Source organism: Alosa sapidissima, chromosome 5, assembly GCF_018492685.1.
Source record: "Alosa sapidissima isolate fAloSap1 chromosome 5, fAloSap1.pri, whole genome shotgun sequence".
Taxonomy (NCBI): Eukaryota; Metazoa; Chordata; class Actinopteri; order Clupeiformes; family Clupeidae; genus Alosa; species Alosa sapidissima.
In genome coordinates, this window is record NC_055961.1 from 11,321,237 (window position 1) to 11,333,981 (window position 12,745).

Genomic DNA, 12,745 nt, shown 5'->3' on the forward strand with positions numbered 1-12,745 from the left:
ATTGTTTTCAAACACACACACATTTTGATTTTCTAACTCCGAACAATAAACACAGGTCATTATAATTATTAATTTGTCCAATATATATATATTTATATATATTTCCCATGATGTTCATCAATATAATAAGACATTGACAGGTTTACTCTACAACTGGTTTATGTATGTCTGGTTCTCAAATGGTCATCTGTCTCATTGTAATCCATTCTGTCAATCCATTGGAAACGAAGACACAATAAATATGCAAATAAATTAATGTATATAAAGGAGGATAACATTACAAGTGGCCATCCCACCTTGTCCCTCCTATAAGGCAAGATGAACAAGCGTAATGTTGGCCTTAAGAACTTTGCCTGTGTATTCCCCCCTAACTGAAATGAAGAAAAAATAAAACAAAACAAAAAAATAAATCGATACATTGTTACATCAATACAGCAAATATGGCTCTCAGTTCAATGCCTTCCTTGACATTCTGGACATTGCTCAGCATGATAGATACCCAGGATGTGGAAAAGCTCCACCTGCCTCTTTCCAGCTTCAATCAACTGTCCTCTGTCCTCCACTATCTTGGCATCATTACTCTCCGTTTTCCACTGTTCAAACTCACTTACTTAAAAATGACAGTAACAATGTGATAGGGCAGATGACAACACTCCACAATGTTCCAACACTCTAACCTTTAAGTGGATGGGCTTTGCTTTTTTTTGTTTATTACATTGTCTCATTTCAGGTATTCCAACTAACTGAATAATAATAATAAAAAAAAAAAACAGCTATCTCCCTCCTCCAACCAAAACACAAACTAGCTTGTGCCATTTTGCGACACTGTTAAGCCATAGCTAATTTTTCTTTGAAGTAAAGTACACAATGGTTTAATCAAAAAGTAAAGTTCCTGACAAGAAGATCATTTTTGAATGTACAGCCAACCCATGAGAGCTCTAAGTCTTCTTAGGTTCCCTCCTAATTTGAAAACATTGAGCAGGTCTTACAAGTTGGCATTTGAAAATGATCCTAGTTAACTATTCCCCTCCACCTATTTAAAACCTTCAGTAAAGGAAATGAAAATTATACATAAAAAGATGCAACAGCCCACTCCCACAACAAAATAATAAATAAATAAATAAAAAAATACACAAACATCAAGTTTTATTAGTCTTCTTTTTATGACCTTTACAATTTGTTGAGCACTCTATAAATTTGCCTCAAATGATTTGTCCATTATGTTGAAGTCCTACCCCCATAAAATGGTCTTAAATTACACCCACCCCCTCAGTGTGTTTGGACCTGGACTGCAGATGGCCTGATATCTGCTTGTCTCGTTATCAGGGGTTTGTCTTAATTTGCCTTTTTTCATTTATCACTGGTGTTGAATCTCCATTTGATTTTAAATATATATTTGCTTTTTAAAATGTTTCTACCAGATAACATAGGACCCCCCTTTCTCCAAGGTACACCTCCACACTACAACACCACACAATATACGGTAGATTTTTTTGTTATTTTTTTTAACAGTATTTTCTAACAGCTATACTTCAGAAGCTTTTCGTCCATGTTTTGTTTTCTTGTCAGCATAACAGAGACAGACAAAAAAGGAACAGTTGTGCTATTATTGGTCGTGGAGAGCATCAGGCCAAAGGGATACACCACAACCAGAGGGAGAGTGAAGACAGGGTCTCTGAAGCTCATTTAGTTTTCTTTTTTTCCCTCAATGTTCAGGATAAATGCACACACCTCCCCCGTTTTCCTACTGCCTACCATGTACCTAAAGTCACAGAAAAAGTTCAAATGCCACATCTTACAGGTGATTGACAATAGGGGTGAGCTCTTTGTAACATGAGGTACATCTTCTATCTCGCTAACTTGGGGGCAAATGCGTGTGTGTCGTCTCTCAATTCATCTTCATTGGCAGTTGGCAGCATAAGCAAGACAATGCGGTCTTTGGTAATTTACTTGTGAATTAGTTTTGCTCTGTTTTCAGGGTGGGATTAGGTATGACAAGGGAAGTGTGATGATGATGATGACAAATGAAATGTTCTAAGGCCATCTCTTGTTTTAATCAAAGAGAGAGTCATATTTGAAATGATGAGTTAAAGGGTGAATATCCCAGAGAAACACATTGACTTGAGTTCAGGTAAGTTGTCTCAACATGTTCTCTCAGACATACCTCCTCTGTCTGCATTGTGTGAACCAATGAAAGCTTTTGAAGGAGCACAAAAAGCCTTTTTTGTGACAGAGGTGCACACCTGAGCACTGACGACAGTCTCACACTTTCCTCTCTGTCACACCTAACAGCCAGCTCTCCCTCTTAGTCCTTGAGTGACTGTAATTGGGGCAGCTTGCCCTCACCTCAATTTTAAACGGCCTAATCTATGGGGATAAACCAGGGATATTCTGCAAGGGGCCAGAAGTTCACCAACAACACACATACACACACATACGCACAAACAAACAAACAAACATACACCTAAGAGACACACAGGTACATGTACAAGGACACACCGAATAAACTGGCCATGCAAGACATCGCAAAACATTACAATATGGCTTCCCCATCTTCTCTAAGGATTGAGGTCTTCTCATGGGTGAGACAAACGCCTAAGTCTTAAATCCGATCAGGCTGAGCTTCACACCTTCTCATTGATTCATTCAAGGCAGACAGCTTAAGTCATTAGGGAGAGAAATGGATCCCAATAGGAGAGGGGATGGAGCACGCGCAAGAGCAAACCACTAAGAGCAAACCGGTAAGGGCACAGAATAAACAACAAGAAAGTAAGACAGCAGATCAGAACAGAAGATCGAATCTCCCTAGTTGCTTGGCAGTGTATAATCTACAGCGCTTTAACTGACTGACAGACATAAAGACAGATAGGGCAGGGGCACAGTGGTTGCTGCAGAGGCAGCGCTGAGTCCTGAATGAAGCCGCCCCCCGCCCTGTCCGCTTCTTACACACAAAAATATATTTAATATACAAATATAATCTGTCTCTAAGTAAAAAAAGAAAAAGGCAGTATCTAGAGAGAATAATAGAAACAAGAAACAGAGAGAGAACCATGGCAATAGCAACAGGCTTGTACCAGCATATACGGCAGTAGCATATAAGGACCCAGTGGTAAGTGTGCTTTTGAGTCGTTTATAATATCCTTGCTAGACACCAATAGGAAAGTCATAAGAACAAATTTTAGCCATTTTGGGGTTGTCCTTCCCATGAGCGTGCCTGGGTAATTTGTGTGGGCATCCTGGTGCAGTAACCTGGTTCAATTAGCAATAGAGCATGAGTTCCTAAAGGCCTGCTAGATGGGAGCTGCACAAGGTTCTTTCTCAGTCTGAATCTGACAGTCACTGAATCAAACCAGTCAGAAAGCGCTGTCAAAAACAAGGATATTGTGCATGATAACAACCCCCCCCCCCAACATAAAAAATGTAGAAAATGGAAATCCACTGGCAGTAAGCAATACGAGCTAGCCCAGTTGTGAGATAAAGACAGCAACTTACTTAAAAAAATTTACCTCACATAAATAGTCTATTTTTTTATATTTAAACATCTACAGAGCACTAGAGCATTGGTTATAATGCGGCAATATACATGTTTGTTGGTAACTCTCATGTTTGTGCTACATTATGAGAGAATAGATACAATTCTGCAAATAATACAAGACATTAACCAATTGTCTTGGTTTATATTTTTGCCTTAACCATCCCTGCTCCTGGCTTTCACTACTCTGTATTTTGGCGATAGTATAGAAGTTAACTTCTGTAAGCCTATTTATTTAAAAATATCTGGACACACATATTGTGTGTTTAGCAATATAGACAGTATATTACTACACTGCTATGAAGGAATGTTTAAGAGATAAGACACTAAAGACATTAAAAAAACAAATCAAGTCTACAGACATTGGTCCAGCTCTACTGTGGCAGTTCATAAAAAGAGTAAGATTAAGAGCATGGCTGAAAGAATGAAAGAAAGAAAGAAAAAAAAGACAGAATTGCTGGCAGAAACAATGGTAGAGAAGAAGATATGCACAGGCAAGAGAAAGAGAGAGTAGCGAAAAACATGTGAATGCTGAATGCTCAAATTCCTCTTCCAAGGGAGGCTACTCCCCATGTGCAATGATACACTTAGACTCTGCAAGTTACAGAGAAAAACAGAAAAAATAAAGAACGTGCAAGTTATACAGACTTTGAACAATAGGCAGTAGTTCCGGTTAGAAGCATTAAGTAAATGAATAGAAAAAAAAAAAAAAAATACAAATGCACACCCACGCACACACAACCTACAAAAAACATTATATCAGAATAAAACTCTACAAAGAACAATATATATCTATATATATGTATCACATCTGGTGTACAGCAATAATTGCCGGGCGGGGTCTTTTTCTCTTTTTTTTTCTCCACATTGTTGCCATTGGCATAATAACCAGAGCTACTGGAGTTGGAGTATGAACAATATATAAGAAAAGCAAGTTATATTTACAGAGGATACATGGCCACACGCTCACAGAACGAAGATTGACGAAGGTCCAAATGTGAGGCAGTGGAGGCGTAGGGGTCGGGGGGCCAGGTAGGTGGGGCAATTTTCAAATTCTTCAGGGGGATTAGTTGTAGTGGTGGTAGTAGAAGTGGTGGTGGTAGTAGTAGTCATTTTATCCTCATCTCTCTTCTCTTTCTTTCTCCATAGAATCTTCTGGAAATCGGGAGGTCTGGAGTGCAGCCTGGGGTAGGAGCCGCCCTTCTTAAGAGCTGAAGTAGACTGTGAACAGGATGGAGTAAAGGCTTATCAAAATGGGATGCACATACAAATCATACACACATAAGCTCTATACAAATTTCCATCCAAATATGTCTTTCTCTCATGGACATCTATCATAGTGAAACATTCTATTCAACTCGGCTTGTGCTGTTGACTTACTGTCAACACTGACTGTTATCGCAAAGGATGGTGGGATTGCATTTCTCACAAACAAAGCTGCAGTGGCCTTAATATTCAGCATCGGCTGTAAACTGTAACAGCTAGCAATATGGACATTGCACAGTACATTTTAATTTGTTATCTTTTTAAATCAGAGGGGAAAAACTTTAATAAGACCTAGGTGTATATAAAAGGTTTAGTGCATAACCAGAGCTACCCCTTACCAATGATAACGATGAGGATGATGACCCCTATCACTCCCAAGATTATCATCATCTAGAAGAACACAACACAGAAAGGTTGACAATCAGCTTGGAGAGATGGAGAAAAGGACATTGTGTCATTATAGACATTACTCAGACAATTGTAAAAGTGTTCAAGGGCATTTATATGTTTTTCTTTTCTTTTCAGTGCTGGGAACATGCAATGTCTCTAAGTTAAGATATATATAGTACATCTGAGTCACTGTCAAATTTAAGAGAGGAGAAAAAGTAGGCTCAATGCTTTTACAAACATTCAAAGTTTGTTCATAATTGGTTACAACTTTTCCAATAAAAAATCTTTCTGATTTCCAAAGTGATCATTTCTCTGGACTTCACCTCATTGAGCCCTTGACAGTTATTTAGAAATAACAAAACCCTTAGTGTCCCATTGCTTCAGTTTCCCCCACTGACTGCAGTGGCTAGTTCCAAGTGATCTGTTCTGTGGCAGATAAGGTAACAGTGGTCTAACCAGGAGCTAAACTATACCAAATTGTTCTAATGACATACAAAATTATTTTCAACTTGTCAGATTGCATGGCCAGAACTGAATGTATAACAAACATCACATCATCATTAATCAGAAGCTGAAATCTAACATTTTATTGTACATGACCTTTACCTCTAAAATAACATGTAAACATTAACATTCCAAAAGATTAAAGTGCACCTCTAACTTGTTGTGCATTATTCTACCAGGGATTATTCACAGTTCATAGGATAACAATTTAATTCAGCATTGCTATTCATATATAGGCCTATCCTTAACACAACCATTTTCTGTGAGGCACAATACCAGTTCCCTCTACAAACCTCTACTTTGTTATAACACTGTGCACTGAAATAGTGTACTTGAGGAATATACCACCACAAACATAAATCTATGTTGCCTACGTCTAAAGAGGGAAAGAAGATGAGATACAACAAAATGTCTCTGATACATTTCACTTACCTTGGCATTTTTCCACCAGTACTTATTCTTGAGCTTGGCAGCACTGGTTTCAAACTGTGAGGCCCCAGCCTGAAGAGCATCAGCACGGTCGTCCAGCTCTGAGAGCTTCTGGTCCCTCTCCAGGACCTTATCGACGTTCACACGCATAATGTCCACCACCTGGGGGAGTCCATAAAGGATTGGTAGAAGGTGAAGTCAACTGCCTTCAGTTAAAACGATGACTGAAGGCAAATGTTAGTGTTTGCCTCTATCTGTACAACGTTTGCTATTGTCATACAATTTCTGCTTTGTAACCTCTTCTCACATGCTGCCCAAGTCATCAGTCCAAGGACAAGTTTGCTGATATTTCCTCTAACCACAGGGATGCAGTACAACAGAGGGTGTGTCTAGGCCTAGGGATTATTTTCACACCTGAGCAAGAAAGCTGGAAACAAACTAACACTAACAAACTAAGAAACTAACAAAGAGGTAACAAAGACTAAGATGGGTTTGATAGTATGTCTGGAAGGTGTCCCTCTCACCTCATCGACCTGAGCCTGTGTCTGCTGCAGACGGCGATTGCTGGTGAGGTTGGGAGGCTGATTCGCTCCTTCTGGGGCAGCGCCACCGGCTGGGGCTGGAGCAGACCTAGGAGGAGAAGACGGGAGGCGAGAGGGTCAAATCATGCCACCATATGTCCCATTTTGAATACCAATATTATCAAAATGGGACTTTGGTGAAGTAGACTAATGTCATCAGACACTATTTTTATGTGTTTAAATGAAAACAAAGGCTTGATATAATTCATAAATACCAACAGGTTTCAGAAGAATGATAAAAAGGTGCTTTGAAAAGATCATACATGAATATTCAACAATGGTTATACAAATATGCTTTTTGATACTAGGGTCCTAGAGGCCATGTTGACACAACAAGCAATATATATATATAGTATAACATGTTTAACAAAATGTTAAAAAACATATTTAAGAGACAAAAGTGTGAATGTATTTGTGCTAGCTAGAGGATAAAATTATTATTTAATTTTCATCCATATTGCTTAAAAAAGGGCAATGATAGACCGAAACCTCTAAAGCATTCAGAATCATAGATCAGTGATACCAGAGAATGTCTAGGCTCTGGTGATACCAAATGAATGAATAGTTATTCACAGATGACCCTGGGAGAGAAAAAGCCATTACCAGGCATTACCAAGCCTTTGCTTTTCATATTGGCACAAGCTCCACACGAATGAATGCTACTGAGGACAAAAGAGACCATGAATCTTTGTCTGTGCAAACAGTAATGCACATCTTTTCATAGCTCTCTTCAACGAGTGCCCAGAAGCTATCTCAAATCAACTCAGTCCAAGTCATGCTTAGCAAAAGCAGCTATTTCATAGATCCACAAGGATTCCAAGCAACAATTAACGGTCTGATAGTGCTGTAAATAGCACTGGTGCACATTGTAACAGGATCTCCTAACTGGTCATTGTGTTAAAACTTTTTACTGATACCTACATTTCCGACCTTACAAATCATTATTTTATCATTGAATGTGATAACCTTCACCCCTATAATGCATTCTTTAGAAATATATAGTGTGAGGAGGATCCAGTTATACATAGGCAATTATGACGACTTTTAAGGATCAGCTGAACATTAATAAAGAGGTCAGAGGGAATGACATGACCATAATGACAAGTGATTCTCTTTTCGAACTGAACATGAGCAGCAATGGCAACTCATTAATAATGAGTATAGCATAGTCGGGACACATTTATTAAGACCAGAATAATAGGTTCTGGTGGTTCAGACGATACACATCCACATTCAGTGATCACCAGTTTTTCCTGTAGTAATTTGAATTGTGATTTGAAATGCCTTCTTCTTGACCAGTTTGATGTAGTAGAAATTTAAATTCCCCCCAAGATGGTATGGTAATGATGTCAAGGTCATAGGTTCACATTAACCAAATGGCTACTGAGACTGCATGAATAACGCTGTAGTGCATTTTTTGGCAAAGCATAAAAGCACTTTAATCTATAAGGAATTGAAGCATTATGTCTGACATGCTTGTAGGCTATAACAAGTTGTGGTTAAACTAATCTAGAAGATTCTGTGACATCAACCTGTTGGAAACACAATCTAGCATCATAAAGTATTAAACTCAAAGAGTTCCTTAGAAGACAGAGCAGAGAGGCTGTTTAATGGGGACTTGTTTGCTCATGTGCTCCCTGTCACCTAATGAATCCTTTATTTGGTAGATGTCAATATGTCTGACAGGATGCCAGGCCCAGCTGTGGGACAAACGGCTTCACCGGAAGGAGACACAACTCTCAATAAAGGTCACCTTTGAGAGCGGCAGAATATATAAATCACTCCTAAGGTTATATTTCTTGTTCGTGCACTTCGTGGTTAATGTTATGTGGATGCAATGCAGACAGTACCTGTCATGACACATAGACCTATATGAATATGATGTGGATTTTCAACCGTCCAACATAGCCTGCTTTAGCAAAAGGATGTGGGAGTAAGCCACAACCGCGAAGATGGCCGAAGTCCATGTTCATCAGAAGACCTCACATGGTAAATCGAAGTTATGGCGTTTTTCTACTTTAGCCTAAATCATAATGGATCTTTAACATGACATTGTTTCCAGTTAGGTCATCTAGCATTATTCAACATATTGCTTTCACGGATAGGCCTATTAAAATGATTTAATTTCGAAGCCTTTACAGTCATGTGATGAGTGTAGGCCTAGTCTACTCCACATATTTACACCCACGACAATTAGGCCTACTATTAAAACACGGCTGTATTAATATACATTCAAATTATAATTCTGAACCGTGGTCGGTGGGGATTGGGGATATCGGTTGGAGAACATAGGGGCGAGGCCTTGGTTAGGCCTAGAACGTTGCTTCTTTGGCTAGCGCATAGACCCACATTGTCTACAAAGTAAGACCACTGTGGTTTACCTCTAAAAATGTAGGTAAAGAGTTTGGTATTTATAAGTGGTCGGAGCTGAGGACAATTTGTCGCTGAGGCGTGACATCCGACCAACTCTAGCCTTGCCATGATGGCGACGCAAGAGACCACGAGAGCCTACAGAATTAAAATGTGGATAGTGGACACACTCGCATTCAGTAACTGTAGACGACAAACGTTTAACACGATGAAAGTTTGTTTCTTAGACATACTCAGTAACATGTTTTCAATAACACCATTGATTCATTCATCCATGCGTACAGAAGATAACAGGTTTTATTGGACAACACCCCCAGGAACATACACGAACATGATGCCTGTGCGCGTGCGTCAGAGCGCGCGAGCGAGAATGTCGCGCGAGTGTGTGCGTATGTTTGTCAACCCCCTGCTGCCAAATTGTCATGACATGCATTTCGACAGTTTTCCTGAAATGCAAAAACACTCTCTAATACTCATTTTTTTAAATCGATGATTTAACAGTTAGCCTATACTTAGCCTATACGGTTTTACCATGTCCACAAGCCTGTAACCTAGATGTCGTGTTGATGCGCTGGCCTTTCCACATATCACACCTTTCTTTCAAAAGGTAAATTTTAGTAGAATCTATTCACCACATTAAAACTGTATTGTGAGCAGATGTGAAAACATATCTTAAGTGAAAACGTCTGGGAAAAGACATCCACGGCCATCTTATCGTAGCCTACAGTGAGACACCTGCGCCCTTTGTGCAAGCCGCTTGCCAATACCCTCGACTGAATAAACATGTTTTCAAATATAGTAGCTAATCATAATAAAGAGACGATCATCGAAGAAACGGTGAAGAATTTATCTGACAGGCTGGCCCATGTCTGCTATAACACGGTCGAGACAAATATGACCGCCAGATACCCCCACCCCCACAGTTTGTTGGCAATATCGTGTATCAAGATGGATGTACAAGGATAAATAGGCTACTTGGTCTTGCATCGCAATATCATGGTATTCTGTAAGCTTTACCGGCAAGCAGGATATTACATTTAGTCTAAATGAGGGATACTATGTGCTTTTAAGGGGCCAAATAGGCTATCTGCCCAGTGTCTTTTTTAACAGGGAGGTTCTCGCTTTCTACAAACTATCAGACCATTTGTTGATAATGTTGAAGGACCCGATTTTGCATAGCTAAATAAAACGACTCTCAAAATAAAAGAACATCGAATGGCTGAATGGAAGCAAACCAGTCCAATCCGGTGGAAACATACGCTTGTAGGTCCTTTTCGACTCTGATCAATGGAAAATAACATCATGGATAAAAATGTGGTCAGCTATTATACTGTTCTTAATGTAGTTTCAGTAAGGCGTGGGTTTTAGTCTATTGCAGCCTACAGTAGGCTAATCAAATATTACAGAATGCAATAGGCCAGGTGAACTGTGAAAGTATTACCAGTAGCCTATTTATAGTAGCCCGGCCATCATTTGATGAAGTACATTCATAATAAGGCTTTTGAAAATAACTGTGAAGGTCTATAACGTGTACGTTAACGTGACTGTTTAGGTCTATTAACGTGTAATAGACCTAAAATAAGTTCTTAGCGAAATTTGTAGAGCACAAGGCATGCCCTATGTCACTACATTCTGATATGATCCACAACGTGTTAGTAGTAAAATAACCGAACAAATCGTTGAAATATCATGCAGACGCGCCAACTTGCATCAAGAAATAACATTGTCAGTACTCACATTTTTTGTGTGGTTTATGTGTATGGAAGTCCAACAGGAATGTATGTCTGAATGGTTGGATGGACAGCCTTAGGCGTTTTCTCCTTTACCAATTTCTTCACTTGTTATTTCAAAAGCGTCCGAGTTCTCAGCCGGTGAGGATTATATTTATTTTGCCCCCCTTTTTTTCTTCGCGCGAAAGCTTGTTTGACGCGTTGTCTGTGCCGCGCCTCGTAAATGTCCCTTTATTATAGTGAGCGCGAGTCTCCTCGGTGTCACTATGTATCCTACACATAAAAAATAGACGCTTGGATTAGAGGAACAAAGATGGCTCGTTGACGTCATTCGTCATCCGGGAAGCTGGATGTTGGAAGGGGTGACCAAAGTGATGGGAGCGATGGAGAGGTAGCTTGGTTGCCACACAGATATAAATAAATAGGCTGACATAAACATGAGCGTCTTTTGCGTGCCATATTAACGAGAGAGCGCCATTTGGGAGAGAATTCGAGTCAATGGGCAATGTGATAACATCAGGGCAATTAGATATACCTTAACAAAATGGCGGTCCGTAGACGGAGTGGGATGTAAAACGTCGTCTCTTTCCAATACTGTGGGGTCGCGTGCAAGCTAATTGTAGGCCTAGAATGAAAGAGAAAGTGATGAAAACGTGAATGCATTCCACTCTCCATGCATCATCAGTAGCCAATGGCCAATAGAATGGAGACAGTGACCTTTGGGCCATTGTTTTTTTAGTATGGGTTTTATAGAAACATTCAAATGTATTGTATTATTTCAAATGATTAAAAGTGTTGGCAGCGGTGGGATTCGAACCCACGCCCCCGAAGAGACTGGAGCCTTAATCCAGCGCCTTAGACCGCTCGGCCACGCTACCATGTGACCCTACTGTTTACACACGATATTAAAAATGATGTCAGTAGAGATGGGATGTTTTATGTGTTTAATTTGTCTTTAATTGAGAGCAGAATATAGGCGCTAGCAAATAATGGTATAGAAAAATAGTCATACACAAACCGAAAGTTGTCCATATTGGGCGAGTCACGCAACTTCAAAGACAGGTATTTTATTTAAAAAAACAGTAGGCCTAGGCTATTCCTTGCCGCTGATCAGTAACGAATGTGTGGGGGGATCCTGCATCTGCATCGTCATGGATGGTGACCCCCTATCTTGAAGGCTGTAGGCTGAAGTAGCCTAAATCGGCTACTTTTGATGCGAGCGGACACGAACACGGGCAGGCCAACTAGATTACAATACTCTCCCGCCCCCTACCGGGAGAAAGGCTGAAAATGGCACCGAGAACATTACAATTTCTACACATTTTCCTCGGTGAAAGCGACGAGGTGGCCGAGTGGTTAAGGCGATGGACTGCTAATCCATTGTGCTCTGCACGCGTGGGTTCGAATCCCATCCTCGTCGGATGTGCGTGTTTTTAAATGTTAAACAGGCCCAATTTTAAACGATATTCGATTTCGTAGGAAAATAATCATGCGTGACTACCTAGAGTTGGGCTGCGCGTCTATGACATGATGAAGGAAATAATAGCCTACCAGAGAGATTATAAACACATGTTGCATGGAGATTTTGTGTTAATACCCAAAACATGTATGGAGAGACACGAGGCTAAGCGAACTTAAATGTTTTGTCTATACTACTCACAGCAGTAAACAATCACAGTAGACAGCTTTTTTAGCGTCTGTGTGCGCTAGCGCGTGCTCGCACATGCGTGTTTGTTCTAGACTGTATAAAATAGGGCGCTCAATTTACACGCCTTGTCATTTTCTGTTGTAGGATGAGCGGTTGTTCTTGTAAAGTTTAAATATCACTCCATACTGTTTCCTTAGATCAGAACCATATTTTCTTAGTTCAGCAGTTTAGAAGTAAGCAAGACCTGGCTCACTCTGAAAACGTCCAAACATCTTTGGATTTCTAGCTAAACATA

At 39.9% G+C, this 12,745-nt stretch overlaps 2 protein-coding genes and 1 non-coding gene across 3 annotated transcripts in view; 1 reads left to right on the forward strand and 2 right to left on the reverse strand.

Annotated features, from left to right (window-relative positions):
* Positions 1 to 11,161, reverse strand: vamp2 (vesicle-associated membrane protein 2). Its single transcript, XM_042093291.1, has 5 exons — positions 10,810 to 11,161; positions 6,646 to 6,751; positions 6,125 to 6,283; positions 5,137 to 5,188; positions 1 to 4,753 (listed from the first exon to the last, which is right to left on the reverse strand). Coding segments are annotated over exons 1-5 (336 nt in total). The 5' UTR covers positions 10,812 to 11,161; the 3' UTR covers positions 1 to 4,736.
* The window catches only part of ap4m1 (adaptor related protein complex 4 subunit mu 1), a 20,093-nt gene continuing 15,839 nt past the window's right edge, over positions 8,492 to 12,745 (forward strand). The window contains exon 1 of the mRNA XM_042093274.1: positions 8,492 to 8,691. The gene's annotated coding sequence lies outside the window, so the exon portion shown is untranslated. The remainder of the gene's footprint in view (positions 8,692 to 12,745) is intronic.
* trnal-aag lies at positions 11,599 to 11,680 on the reverse strand. The gene has a single exon. It is a non-coding gene; the product is annotated as a tRNA-Leu (tRNA).

Bases quoted from the DNA above. Each gene is read 5' to 3' on its own strand.
- vamp2 (XM_042093291.1), bottom strand. The intron at 6,284-6,645 runs GTGAGAGGGACA...GGACTCCCCCAG, and splicing joins CACAGGCTCAGGTCGATGAG to GTGGTGGACATTATGCGTGT. The intron at 5,189-6,124 runs GTAAGTGAAATG...GTGTTCTTCTAG, and splicing joins ACTGGTGGAAAAATGCCAAG to ATGATGATAATCTTGGGAGT.